This window comes from Silene latifolia, chromosome 9 (assembly GCF_048544455.1).
Source record: "Silene latifolia isolate original U9 population chromosome 9, ASM4854445v1, whole genome shotgun sequence".
Taxonomy (NCBI): Eukaryota; Viridiplantae; Streptophyta; class Magnoliopsida; order Caryophyllales; family Caryophyllaceae; genus Silene; species Silene latifolia.
This window is the reverse complement of record NC_133534.1, coordinates 60,190,582-60,205,419: the sequence shown is the minus strand read 5'-3', so window position 1 is coordinate 60,205,419 and position 14,838 is coordinate 60,190,582. Positions and strand designations below refer to the sequence as shown.

At 37.5% G+C, this 14,838-nt stretch overlaps 1 protein-coding gene across 3 annotated transcripts in view; it reads left to right on the top strand.

Moving 5' to 3' along the window:
- Nucleotides 1-334: 334 nt before the first annotated feature.
- LOC141599824 (glutamyl-tRNA(Gln) amidotransferase subunit A, chloroplastic/mitochondrial) overlaps nt 335-14,838 on the top strand; it is a 27,409-nt gene continuing 12,905 nt past the window's right edge. For all 3 annotated transcript variants that reach the window (XR_012523961.1, XR_012523962.1, XM_074419947.1), the window contains exons 1-9: nt 335-981; nt 3,149-3,460; nt 4,210-4,389; nt 4,489-4,583; nt 5,945-6,020; nt 6,147-6,224; nt 10,639-10,732; nt 10,823-10,872; nt 11,117-11,221. Coding sequence is in view for 1 of the 3 variants with exons in the window: in XM_074419947.1 (XP_074276048.1) it covers nt 430-981; nt 3,149-3,460; nt 4,210-4,389; nt 4,489-4,583; nt 5,945-6,020; nt 6,147-6,224; nt 10,639-10,732; nt 10,823-10,872; nt 11,117-11,221 (1,542 nt within the window). In the remaining 2 variants the exon portion in view is untranslated. The remainder of the gene's footprint in view (nt 982-3,148; nt 3,461-4,209; nt 4,390-4,488; nt 4,584-5,944; nt 6,021-6,146; nt 6,225-10,638; nt 10,733-10,822; nt 10,873-11,116; nt 11,222-14,838) is intronic.

The window sequence follows — 14,838 nt, the reverse complement described above, 5'->3', positions numbered from 1 at the left end:
CATTCACATGTTCTTTAAAATGAGGGATTCATGGGTTTTGGTGTCATTGTTCAATAAAGAGTTTGTGATTTCCAACAAGTTCCAACTATTCTAATATAATAAATTTTCAAACCCCCTTAGATATAATATATCTTATCCTCATGACCTATGGCAGGACCCTCTTTATTGCATTGCTTAGGTATCTTACCAAAATATCTCTAAGATAATAAGCAAGAAGGACAAACAAGCCGAATAGCGCATTCATGAACGATACCGCAAAAATAAAAGAATAAAAACACACAAAACTAGTTATACACCTAATACATTTGTGAGTTATGACTTATGAGACTACTTCATCTCACAATTTACAAATTCACGGCCATCATCATAAGCCCCAAAGCTAAAAACCCTATCCATAAAAAAAAGAGGAGTTGGAGAGGATCATAAGAAATGCTATCCTCCACCGTGAACCACTACCAGCACAGCATCCTGCTACTAAACCGACGTCGTCCACCACCACCACCACCACACTACCTCTCTCCCAAATCATCTCTCTCCACCGCCCCACACCCCGTCCCCACCCAATCCCCACCGTCCTCCCAAATCCTTTCCATCCGACACGCCCTTCTGACCCGCCAACTCACCGCCGTCGACGTCGCCGAGTCTTACTTGACCCGCCTCCGCCTCGCCGAACCCACTCTCCGTAGCTTCCTCCATGTCGCCGATGAGGATTCTGTCCTCAAGGCCGCCGCTGAGGTCGACCTGAGGATTCAGAGAGGTGAGGAAGTGGGTCCCTTGTCCGGTGTGTTGGTTGGCGTCAAGGATAATATTTGTACGGCGGATATGGATACTACCGCCGGCTCTAGGGTTTTGGAAGGGTATCGACCGCCTTTCGATGCCACTGCGGTCAGGAAGGTTAAAGAGTTGGGTGCCATTGTGGTTGGGAAGACTAATTTGGATGAATTTGGTATGGGGAGTACTACTGAAGCTTCTGCTTTTCAGGTTTACACCCTTTTTCCTCCTTTTCCTTCATTCTACTACTACTACTACTACTGCTTGCGCAAATAGCAATTTCATTTTGGATTAATTGGATGCTGAACATGTAAAGGTTCAAGGTTGCGTACATTCGATCCATACTCAACTAATTTGGAAGATTTCAGTTGTATTCCACACTTCCACTTTGATGCGCATTTTTGACGATTAATATCTCCATACTTGCGCGAGGATATAGTGTCAAATTTTTTATTTGGAAAAAATAGCTACTAGAAGGTAGAAGATATGATTAAGTTGAAAGAAGTAGAAATTTTCGCAAGCTTGGCTTATAATGGAGAGAGATTTTATTTTTGATGGATATTTAGATTTATAATTTCCATATTTCCAATGGAGCCAAAGACTTGTTACTCTTTGGTTATGGATTATGATGGAATAAATCAAAATGGCTCACTAATATGGCTGCCCTTCTTTCTTTTGTGAAGTAGCGGTCCTTCGATGTAGTTCTCCACGTAATTTTCATCTTGGGTCATTCAGAAACAGCCTCTTTGTGTTACTAACACAAGGGTAAGGCTGCGTACATCTGACCCCCCCTTACCCCGCAATTTGCGGAAGCCATTGAGGCATTGGGGTAATGTTGTTGTTGTTGTGGATATTTAGATTTATACCTTTGCAAGTAGACTTACAAACGCAGCAGTTTTTCAAACTTGTGAACGCAGTTTTGTAATTGATATTTTGGAAAGTAGTAGAATGATCTGACTTTTCGAAATGTGGAATCTCCTGGGGTTTTGAGGCCGAAGGATGAGGCTTTGCATTTGTATTATTTATTATCAAGCGTGCTACTTCTTTGGTGTGGGTATGAGACTCTAATTGTTGTTTAGATACATATTGAGGAGGGCACTGGAGGGGGATGGAGGTAGGGGTGGTGGTGTAATGAACCGATGTCATTTTCCGTCCAAGTCTTTCCTATTTTTGAAAGATTCTGATTTGCCTTGTATGTGGGAAAATGGATCCCTCCATTTTCCTACAATCCAAATTATTAACCAAGTAAGGGAAGTGCCCACCCTCCTTTTCCTCCCCTCCCCTTTTTATACACATTCTATTAAACAATGTGTAAGTGACTACCGTTTACCAGAATTCAGTTCAGCTTATAGGCATTGAATATAAAGGCTGTAAGCCGGCAAAATGATCATAATTTGCTATCGTAGTGGTGAATGAAATCAGAAATTCAATGTGTATGATGGTTTATGACAGAATTACTTTGAAGTTGTGTCAAGATGATTATGACCATGCATCTACTTAAGGTTACGATGAGACTCATTTGTTATGTCTGCAAACCAATAAATTTGCATTGAACTGGATGGTATTTATTGTTTAGTAGTTTCTGTAGTTTTTTACTCAATAACTGCATTCTAAAAACATGACCTGAGTTATGTTACTCAGATAAATGAGGAAAAATAAGGATGCATCAATTTTGATTACAGTATCATTCAAGCACGAACCAATGACCCTATATCATCTTCACTCATGCTTATTTTATTGGATAGAACTCTGGACCTACCTGACAAGTGAGTGAAGTTTAGTATATCATTCAACAACAACATTACCTCAGCGCCTTAAGGGCTCTTGCTTAAGGTGGGGAAGAAGGGGTCGGATGTGCGCATCCTTTACCAATATTAAACAGAGTGGCTATGCTATTGTGTCTATAGTTGCATCAAATGACGGCTATTTCATAATAAAAAGAAAAAAAAAAGAGCAACAATTTTTTTAGTAAACCATTTTGTTTATATTATCGTAATTTGGTGCTAAAAATATAATCTAGTACAAAGTAAATCATCAAGAAGAAAAGAAATATATGAATCAATTTATCTAGGTTGAACTCAACCTCGGCCATTGAGTTATCATCATGAACCTTGAGGCATTGCTTCATTAAGCCATCAAAGTTGTGTTTGAACATTTTTTGATTTCCTAGAAATTTTATGCAGCCAGTTAGATGATATGTTTATAGTCTCAACTCTTCAAATCCTAAATTCCATCTTGAATTAGTTTTCTTAACAATGAATCTCTTGTTGCAGCTTTTAAGTTAGCTTAAAATCCTATACGCATAATGCTCTTTTTAAAATTTTTCTCTATGATGATTTAATTGGTTTACTCAGGTCATGCGTGTGTTCATCAATAGGTGACTGCCAATCCTTGGGATGAGTCCTGTGTACCAGGTGGATCATCTGGTGGATCAGCTGCTGCTGTTTCCGCCAGGCAGTGCGTTGTGTCTCTTGGAAGTGACACTGGTGGAAGTGTCAGACAACCGGCATCATTTTGTGGTGTTGTTGGATTGAAACCAACTTATGGGCGTGTCTCAAGATATGGACTTGTGGCTTATGCATCATCCTTGGATGTCATAGGATGCTTCGGCACATCTGTTGCTGATGCAGGGATTCTTCTTCATGCAATTTCCGGTCATGATAGATTTGATGCTACTAGCAGTAAGCGAGTAAGGTTTCATTTATTTTACATGCTTTTTCAGAGGCTTATAGGGTTAACCTTTGCACCTTTCTTCGCTTTAATTTTTAAGCTCCTTTAACTGATGAGGAACAAAGATATACGCCCTCTATTTGATCAATTTCATTATATAATTCGGGATCTCCTTCACAGATTTTTGCAATTGTAGTGAAATGGACTGAATTTAGGAAGTAATTATTATCGACATACTTCTTTGCCATTGTTGTTCTTAATACTCCCTGTGTGTCTGTGCCTCATCCATTTGCTTACATTTGTTTCGGATATGTTTTTGGTGAGCAAATGCAAGTGGGGTTTGGGCTATTGTTTCCAACATTATATTTCCACTTACCCCCTTGCGATCTCACTACACTCCTTCCTATGTGTAGCACTCCTTCAATCACTTACCAATCAGGCCAGACATACCTTCCTATGTGTAGCACTCCTTTCCCCATCCGATCTCACCACTCCTTTCCCTTTTTTGGGAGTTAGGGTGGGTTTTTGTGGGGTGGGAAAAGGAGTGTGGGGCCGGTATTTTTGTGGTGGTGACGAGATGTTCGAGTGTTCTGATTAGTTCGGTTAAAGGGTGGTGGTCCTGTGGCTGGGATGGCTATGGAGTGAGGGGAAAAGGTGAAATAAGGAGTTACTCAAAAACTTGTCTTCCAGAAATGGAAGTTTAGTGCACACTAAAATTTGAGCTGTTGATCTGTTGCATTCTCAACTAGGTTTTACTCTGCTTTCCAGGAGGTTCCAGAATTTGCGTCGCAGTTCATTTCCCCAAATTTCTTTGAGTCTAAACCACTCCAAGGTGTCAGAGTTGGTGTAATTCGCGAGACTCTCGAAGATGGTGTTGATGGAACTGTTGTATCTTCGATTCGAGAAGCTGCTTCCCATCTGGAAAATCTAGGATGCTCTGTGACAGAGGTAGTTGTCTGTTCATTGAATTGCCTGCCTATTCAGTAAAATTCTAAAAAAATAAATAAAAATTGACTGACAGGGTTGAAACGTAACTGCTATGTGCAGCTATCTCTACCTTCTTTCTCCCATGGGCTTCCAGCATACTATGTACTCGCTTCATCTGAGTCGTCATCTAACCTATCACGATATGATGGTGTCAGGTGAGCGTCTCCTTATACCGTTGGTAAAAAAGACCAAGGCTTTGTTTGATACTGATTCCACTTCGTAGTTTTTAGTTTTCAAAAACTAAAAGCTGTTGTCATCTTCAGTTTTTAGTTTTTTTTTTTTTCCTCATCCGTTGATTTTACCTTATTAACACTAGTTCTCAGAATTATTTTGTTAAGGTAAACTGAGGTAAGAGGTCCAACTCTCAGTGTCACACAGCCCATACTCAGTTACTCATGTCCTGATCTCCATCACCACCTCTTAGCCAGTATGTCACCCCACAAGTTTGCCTCTTTAAATTTATTTGGGAGGAATTTTTTCTGTGATGAGGCATGAGCAGACGTGTCCCATGAACGCATGTCGACCATTATCTCATGCTGATTCAAATTCACAAACTGGAGCTAAGCCTTAAAGGGGTCAAACCCTATGGATACAGAAGATTGTCCACGCTAGTTTGGTAAAAAGAAAAATTATTATGGAAAGTTTTTGTGTGCTAATCCAAACTACCTGTCATTTACGCATGTCTTAAAATAAATAAAAATTAATCCATCCAAGTGTAATAAGTTATCTACCACATCAATAACCCTTCTCCCAGTCTTAAAAAAAAAATAACCCTTCTCTCAGGTTCACCTCCGATTGCCTATACACCTATTTAGTATTTACCAATATCATTCTACCACAAAACTTCGACCTTGTTTTAGCTGAAGCAGTGGCTAATTGTGAGTTGGCAAAGCCTAGAGGTGTAAAGGAGCCAATTGGACTTGAAAATTTGGGCTCGAGCCCAAGGTCATTGAGTCCAAAAATTGAAGCTGAGGTACAGCACGGAAAATTTAAAGCTCAGATCAGGCAATTCATTATTTTATTTTTATTACAATTATGAGTTCGTTTATATAAGTACCTTTTCTGCACCACTTTAGAAACTTATACTGTACATTTTTCTTTGAGAACTTAATATAGTTCTTCCCATTTTTCACAATCCCCGCACATATTTTGAAAAATGTGAAGAACACAAGGAAATGGAAGGATTATCATATCATATACGAAGTATTAAAATTTCGTTCGTGCCCAAAGCCAATTTTAGTAAAGTTAAGCCACTTTCCGGCGAATTTCTATCATGAAGGACCGTCCCTCCTACATAAAGTCAGCATTTATGACAGATTTTATCCTGGAGGTCACTTTAATTTTTTTCTAAATTGGCTTTTGGTTTGAGGTTTGTAGGCATGCTAATTACATTGTTTGCCAAGGGCTTCAAAGAGATGGGTTTCATTTGCTTGTCTAGGTCATTTTTTTTCTTCCCAGAGGCTCCATCATCACAATTTTTATCAAGTACCTTTAAAGTGATTTTCTTGATTTGTAGGTATGGAACCCAGGTTGCTGGCGAGGAACTAGCTTCCTTGTATGGGGATTCCCGGGCTAAAGGCTTTGGCGCTGAGGTGTGGTGTTAGGAATTGCTCCGGATAATCTGGCTGCCAAACTCCCCTGCATTGGGTGATATATACCTGGTCGTTTTTGCAATTGAGTTAACGCGTCTGTCAACGACCTTCATTTCGTTTTTGTAGGTAAAAAGGAGGATATTGATGGGAACATATGCACTTTCAGCGGGTTACTATGATGCATACTACAAGCGTGCTCAGCAGGTCTGATATCGTTTTGCGTTTTTATGTTTTCTGTTAGTTACTCTTGTTTTCAATTTTCATTAATGTTTATTACTTACTCTGTTTCAATTGATTGTATATGTATTCCCGTTGGGTTGTTCCATTTGATCGTATCAATACTATATATTAAATCCAGAAACCAAGGGACTTCAATGTAATTAAAGAAAGTTATACAAATTAATTATACTATATAGTTTTTTAAATCAATAGCACCGTGTGATGGACCCGATTAAGGGATCTCAATGCAAATATTATATAGTTTGGGTTAAAATTAAATTATATAGACGCTTGGTAATTTTCCTAAACATGGTCAATTTCCTTAAAATAAAATAATTAATTAAAATGGTCATTTTCCTTAAAATAAAATAATTGATTAATTAAAATGGTCAATTTCAAGGAGAGTAAAAGAAAGAAGATGCCTGGTAATTTTCCTAAATATTTATAGAAGATTAGAAGATGATCAATTTCCTTAAAATAAAATAATTAATTAGTATAAACATGCACACTTATGGTATTAATTATTATCATCATAAAATTATATATTAAATTTAAAATCTATGCAATTTTATTAAACTTTATAGTTTATTAGATGTATAGAGATGTTAATTATTTAACATACAAAAATATGATAAGTAGGTTATAAATAATTCAAGTTAGGTTCCATAATATATAATACTAGGTTTGGTGCCCGGCTACGCCTGGGCTACCTTTATTTAACATTTAAATTTTATTTTCTATGAAATATGATTTCTCTATATTTAGTTAACAAATTATGAGACACGTTTACCTCTCCTACTATTAATATTATTATTTTCACTACATCCCCTTTTAATACTATTACGTTCACTACTTGTTCGGTTACTGTTGTTTGTTTTACTATTCCTGCTATTTTTACGATTAACCCGTTAGTTTTGTCAAGCTCGTATATTTAAATAAATTAATATTTTCTTAAAATCGAATTGTTAATCAATTTTTCATACTCTTTTCGTTGTTCCTACTGTTACTTTCATTACATGTGTTGTGACTACTATTACTTTCACTTCTCCCGCCGTTATTATTTTTTCTTTCACTACTCCCGCATTTATTATTGTTAAATTCACTACTCCCGTTGCTGCTAGTATGACTTTCACTACTCCCATTGCTATATATTATTGTTGCTTTTACTACTCACATGGAAGGTTACTATCATAATAGTTGATTATCTAGTTGTATTAGAGTTATATATTTAAATAAATCTGAAATATTAGATTAGAATATTATTTAAGAGCAATCATTATTATTTACTAATTAAATTACAAATCTAATGAATTATGGAATATTATATTTTTTGGAAATCTGAATTGATTTACTTACCTTTTAATAGTTTCCAAAATATAACATATACTTATATTATATTTATGTATGTTAAATAATTAACATATTTATACTAATTAATATCATAAGTGGGGCCCGTTTATTTAAGGAAAATCGCCATAATCTAATATTCTCTAAATTTATACTTTTAACCAAAACTATATAATATTTACATTGAAGTCCCGTGTTCAGGTCCATCACACGGCGCTAGCGATTTAAAACTATACTTCCTCCATTCAACTCCACTCTACCTATTTCACTTTTGTGCACTATTCACGATTGTGTATTCAATTTCGATTTTCTCTCGATACGTAAGTGGAAATATATTCATGTGAGATCTTGTTTGATTCGTCTTTACGAGTACATTAAAAATATCTAACTTTTATAATTTTTGCAAATACGTAACTAACGATATTTAGCGCGTAAAACACACGTTGACAAACGTGAAAAAAGAAAGTGGTAGAGTAGAGTTGAATGGAGGAAGTATAATATAATTAATGTGTATAGATTTATTTAATTACATGGAAGTCCTTTGGTTTCTGGAATTAATATATAGTATTGATTGCAATTATTCTTTCGATTTGATTTAATGTATATATATAATATATTTATATAAATATATAATCCTTTTAAAATCGCATGCCTAAGTAGTAAAAGTAATTTCGTCAGTAAAGAAAAGAATTGTAGTAACATTGGATATAATTATATGATAGTAATCACTCATTTGAATAGTAAAAGTAACAATATTATCAACGAGATTAGTGAGATTGGTAGAAACACCAACGGAAGTAGTGAAATAATCAATATTAATGCAACAATAGTGAAAGTAACAATAATTACGGCGGGAGTAGTAAAATTATCAATATTAATGCGGCAGTAGTGACAGTAACAATAATTACGGCGGGAGTAGTGAAAGTAACAATGATTACGGACAAATAGTGAACTGTTATTACTATTGTTTCATTAATAAGAGTAAAATATTAATAGCGGGAGTAGTGAATCTGTCTCAAAATTTATTTATCGTAATTTTAGGATATGTTATAAAAAATATATTAATGATAAATTTATGAGTTATGCAACTTTAAGTAATTTTATTTAATGAAAAAAAAAAATAATGGTAAGTAGAGGTAGCCCGGGCGAAGCCGGGCACCAATACTAGTGCATTTCTATTTTGGGACAAATTTTCAGGTGTAAGATGACATGCCCTTACTATTATTTTACCCAACCCTCCTCAGCCCCATCCCCACCACCCACTACTGCGACATCTCTCACCCAATCCCATCACCCAACCCTGCCTCCATAACCACCACCACTCTCCAAAACTTGCTCCACTTCTAAGCACCACTTTCGGAGCCTTGCAACTCAGCCCCACCTCCACCCCTAAGGATGCCCTCACCCAAACTGTACCATCCCTATCATCGCCCACCACCCCATTCCACATTCACCACACTTGCCGCCTGCCACACAATTGCCACATTCGCCGCCTGCCTTTTCTTATTTCCCTTTTAACTTGAAAATTAAAATGATAATTATAAATAACTAACACATAATCGACATCCTCGTCAGTTTGGCTTTCATTTTCCTCGCTTTGGTTGTGACGGTGTCAATTGTGATTGGTATGGGTAGTGGTGGCTGTTGATAGGAGGCAAAGGAGGAGGCGGTATGGGGATTGCGTAGCGAGGAGCCGAGGTAGTTGATGGTGGTGGAGATCAAGAGGGTTGGTGTCTCTAAGGGCTAAGCCGCTAAGGTGTGGGGATGAAGGAAGAGGAGATGGTTGTGATTGTGGTTGAAAGTGTGTTCAAGTTGTTGATTTTGGGTAGGGACAACAGTTGTTCAAGCTGCTAAGGTGGTTATGAGATTTGGCGAGGGAGGAGAGAGGGACTTAGAGTTAGAGGCGATGGCTTTATTTCAAGGGTTTAAAGTATTTTGTTTGCTTAATGCTACCTCTACCTCACATGTTGTGGTCTTCCTTGCAAAACTGTGCAAAAAGCAAACATATACACTCTATTGGAACAAAGGAAGTATTATTAATAGAGCTATAGAAACATTAATGAGATATGGTTTCTGTAGCAACTCATCTTGGTTACTAAAACCTTACACGTTTTCTTAAAAGCTTCTTGTGCAAGTTTTTGTGTATTTTACAGTATTATCATTATCAATTCCAGTTGGTATAGTTTCTTGTTGTACAAAATCTTCTTTTACACAGAGTCCTTTAGGCCTTTTTTGGATAGGAAAAGAGGAGAGAAAGGGAGGGGACGGGGAAGGAGGGAATGGGTGGGAAGGGAAGGGAAGGGAAGAGAAGGGGGGAGGAGGAGGAGGTGGAGAGTTTTCTCTCCAAATCTCTAATTCGACAGTGGTATCGTTGTCCTTAATTAACCATTGAGAGTCTCAACTCTCATGTGACGTCCTGGTAATCAATCAGCTTTGCAAAATATTACATACCTTTCTTTTCTGCTGTAAATGCTAGATGTTTCTCTTTCTGATACTAACAGACAACAGTCAGCTACAAAGTACTAACAGATTATACGCTCCCTCCTTTGTAAGGATGATCAACTTCGGCGTATGATTTTGCTGCTCACAAAAAGTATTGTTTCCTAGATAAACCAATCTGCCTGATCTACATGTAATCACAATAGTATACAGAGTCAGACCACTTCTCTGGTAAAGAGTCAGGCCTGTAAGTTCTAGAGCTCAGCATATATTTTGATGATAAGATGCATCATCATCACTTGTGCTTCATCTTATGTCATATTCGCCTTTGAATTTGGCAGGTAACTTTGATTGCTATTTTAGCATATATAGTATTACAACATTTTTTAAGAAACAATATGAGAAATGGATGTTTTGATGATTCAAACATGACAAACACTTATACGTACATTTAAAGAGCTTAATGTTTCATCAAAGTCAAAATAGGATAATAGTATAATACTAATGGGTTGGAGCCTGGAGGTAGTAGTATACTGGTATTCTTCAACATTAGGCTATTTTGAGGTCCTATAAAACCTTCAAAAGGAAACTTATGATTGTTAGGATTTTCCAGGTAAGGACTTTGGTTAAGAAGAGCTTCAAAGCTGCTCTGGATGAAAATGACATTCTTATTTCACCATCTGCACCATCTGCCGCTTACAAAATTGGTATGGCCTACAGTATTTCTGTGCATTGTCTTTTTCTCGGGAATGCAATGTTCTCTTTCATGGTGCGATAATTGCATCTGACGTTTCCAGGTGAAAAGAAGAATAATCCATTAGCAATGTATGCTGGTGACATAATGACGGTAAGGGTTTATTCATTTCTCTATGTAAACTTCCCTGTTATGAAATATTGAAATTTGGTTTTGATGTCTTGTACTTCTTAAAAAGTAAAAAAAAAAAGCACGTGTTGTCTTTCTTCAGCGCGGTTCTCTACCATTTCAAATTCTTAATTCACAAATTTCCCTCCTTTTTTTAATTCAATGTTCATGTAAAGAGGTAACGTTACAGCTTTGTGCAATCTTTCCTTAAACACAGCTTTTTTTCCAGGTCAATGTTAATTTGGCTGGTTTGCCTGCATTAGTCTTGCCATGTGGTTTTTGCCCTTCCGGTCTTCCCATTGGTCTACAGATGATTGGTCCTGCATATGATGAGGTATTGATTGCAATTTTCTTTTGAGAGCATGTGGCTAGTTAATTTTCAACCAGTCCATTTCCTGCGAGTCTGCTTCTTATGAAATCTAAACTAATCTAAGAGACGTGCGTTTCCCTACAAGTAAGAACCTCAGGGGTAAATTGGGATCCTCATCATTGATTCCCCACTACACTGCCTTCCATTTGTTCAATGATCTAGATTATATTCACGCTCTAACGCCCTTAATTTTATCCTAAAAAGTAATTGTTTAATGAGGTAGAGAGTGAATATATTTTATAATATTTCTATTAAAGGAAATGAAAAAAATGACGAGGATTCAAACTCCCTCATGAGAGGAAGTTTGTATATTTTTGCTAAATAGGAGTATCAACTAAAATACTCCCTCATTTATATTGCCTTTTCCCAATTATTCTTGTAGGTCAGTTTCATTGATTCTTTCCACTTTCTCTTTTTGGTCTTTTAATTCTCTTTCGTGCTAGACGCTCACCTACATTTTCTCCTTACTACCTTCGTATTGTTAATATTTTTCTCTTAAGTAATGTGCTGTCGTGGAGGTGGAAGAAATCAAACAAGTAGAGGGAGTACTTTTGCTCCATAGTTTTTTCGTATTTGATTTTTAATGTTAAAGATTCAACTTTGATTGTGAATATTGTTCAAATACAATACTCCAACTCAGATTAAACTTCATACTTCCCTCATTCCCCGTCTTGAAGAACTTAGATTAAACTTCCTACCCATTTTTGGACACCTTTTCACTTGCTAAATAACCCATTTGTCCTTACTTTGTTATTGATATAACCTCCAAAGTTACTTAAACCCACCACCCCTCACTGTCTTCTTAATTCTTACTACCTCTTCCATTTTTTCTCCTTTGTTTAATTCTTCTTTCTTAGTTCTTGTGCCCATAATGCGATGAAATTTAAAGATAGTTGAAGGGAGTATATTTTTTTTCATGTGGTATTACCTCAATCTCATTCTCTTTTAACTTCGAGCAGAGCTTGGCTAACTCCGAGCCTATCTCGAGCTCAGCAAGGCTCTTCCTCAGCTCAGAGGCTCGTTTGTATTCGTTTGTAGTTTGTAGTTTGTTTTAATTGTTTTTACTTTTTATACTCTAATATTAATTTTACTGTAAAATTATATATTTCGCATTTAAAAGTATATTATCTGTTACTCCCTCCCATCCACTCTTTTCTTCCCATTTGAAGTGGGCACGGGGATTAAGGGTGGGGAGTATACAACAACAACAACAACATCAGAGCCTTAATCCCAAAATGATTTGGGGTCGGCTGACATGAATCATCCTTTCGAATCGTCCATGGGTGAACGCACGCCTCAAAATGCGAATAAAAAAAGGGAAGATGAAAAACAAAAAGGGAGAACGAAAATGTAATGTAAAGTCAAGGTGAACTAAGGGGTTTTAAAATCGAATTACGTCTTTCTTTTATAAAAACTTAAAATTTAAATCGAGAGAAAAGATTAAAACGATTTTTAAAATCCGAAATACAGTTAAGGATCCGGAATGAACCAGGTAAAATCTATAAGAAAGTGGTTGTTGAAAAAGTGTGTAATAAAGGAGAGAAAAATAAATAAATTAATTTCTTTAAATCAAATAAATAAATAAAAAAACACTAAATCTGTCACAAAAAAAAAAAAAAAAAAAAATCAAATACTAAAAATCCACATGTATCCTTTCCCTCCATTGTGCCCTCTCTGTCACCATACTCTCCTCAAGCCCCAGAACTCTCATATCGTGCTCTATCACTCTCAACCATGTCTGTCTCGGTCTTCCTCTGCCTCTAGGGACCTTTTCTGTTCTCCAAGTCTCCCGCCTCCTAATCAAAAGGTCCATAGTTCTCCTTCTCACATGGCCAAACCATCTTAGTCGGTTTTCCATCATCTTGTCCTCTATTGGCGCCACTTTTACCTTTTCCCTAATCACCTCATTCCTTAACCGATCTTTCCTTGTATGTCCGCACATCCACCTCAACATGCGCATCTCCGCCACACTCATCTTTTGAATGTGACAATGTTTCACGGCCCAACACTCGGAGCCGTAAAGTAGGGCAGGCCTAATTGCCGTGCGATAAAATTTTCCCTTTAATCTTTGGGGCATATCTTTATCGCATAGAAACCCTGAAGCACTCTTCCATTTCAACCATCCCGCTTTAATTCTGTGAGCCACATCTCCGTCTAACTCCCCATCTTTTTGAATAATAAATCCTAGATATCTGAAGAAATACGAACCCTCAACAACATTCCCATCGAAAATAATACTCCCCGCCTCTGTCGATCTCAACCCCGCCACCTTAGTGAACTGACACCTCAAATACTCGGTCTTACTCTGCGAGAGCTCGAACCCACGAGTCTCTAAAGTCTGCCTCCACAATTCCAACTTTCTCTCCACCCCTCTTTTGTCTCATCAATCAACACAATATCATCAGCAAACATCATACACCAAGGGATGTCGTCCTGAATATCCCTTGTCAACTCATCCATAACTATAGCAAAGAGAAAAGGACTAAGTGCGGAACCTTGATGCACCCCAATGGTAATAGGAAATTCTTCCATTCTCCCAACATTAGTGCGAACATTTGCACTAGCCCCCTCATACATGTCCTTTATGAGGTCAATATATTTTCGCGACACACCCTTTCTCGCCAAAGCCCACCAAAGTACTTCTCTTGGTACCCTATCATATGCCTTTTCCAAGTCAATAAAAACCATATGCAAATCCTTCTTCTTGTCCCGATGGTATTCCATCAACTGTCTCATGATAAAAATCGCATCCATAGTCGATCTCCCGGGCATAAATCCAAATTGGTTTTCCGAGATGTCTACATATCTCCTAAGCCTTTGCTCGATTACCCGCTCCCATAACTTCATTGTATGACTCATAAGTTTAATTCCCCGATAATTGGAACACTCTTGGACATCACCTTTGTTCTTGTACAAAGGGACAAGAGTGCTTTTCCTTCAAGCCGATGGCATCTTGTTGCTCCTCCAAATCTTGTTGAAGAGCATGGTTACCCATTCAATCCCTTTCTCCCCGAAGCACCTCCAGACTTCTATGGGTATACCATCCGGTCCCTCTGCTTTCTTTGACCCCATCTTCCTTAACGCCTTTCTAACTTCACTCTTTTGTATTCTACGCACAAATTCCCGATTAACCATGCTTGGTGTTACCTCTACATCCCCAAAACCTTGTTCTTGATGTCCATTGAATAAATTATCAAAGTAAGAACTCCATCTAGCCTTTATCTCGTTATCCTGAACCAGAACCTTGTCGTCCATATCTTTCACACACCTAACTCTCCCAATATCTCTCGTCTTTCGGTCTCTTATGCGAGCCAGTTTATAGATACCCTTCTCTCCTTCTCTCGTGTCCAACCTCGCATACACTTCTTGGTTAACTTTTGCCCTCGCATCCCGTACGGCCGTTTTAGCGGCTCGTCTAGCCTCCTTGTACTTTTCAAAGTTCTCATCACTCATGCATTTCCCCAGAACCTTATAGCATTCACGTTTAGTCTTTATCGCTTGTCTCACCACATCGTTCCACCAAGATGTGTCCTTACTTGATGGTCTATTCCCTTTAGATTCCCCTAACGCCTCCCTCGCCA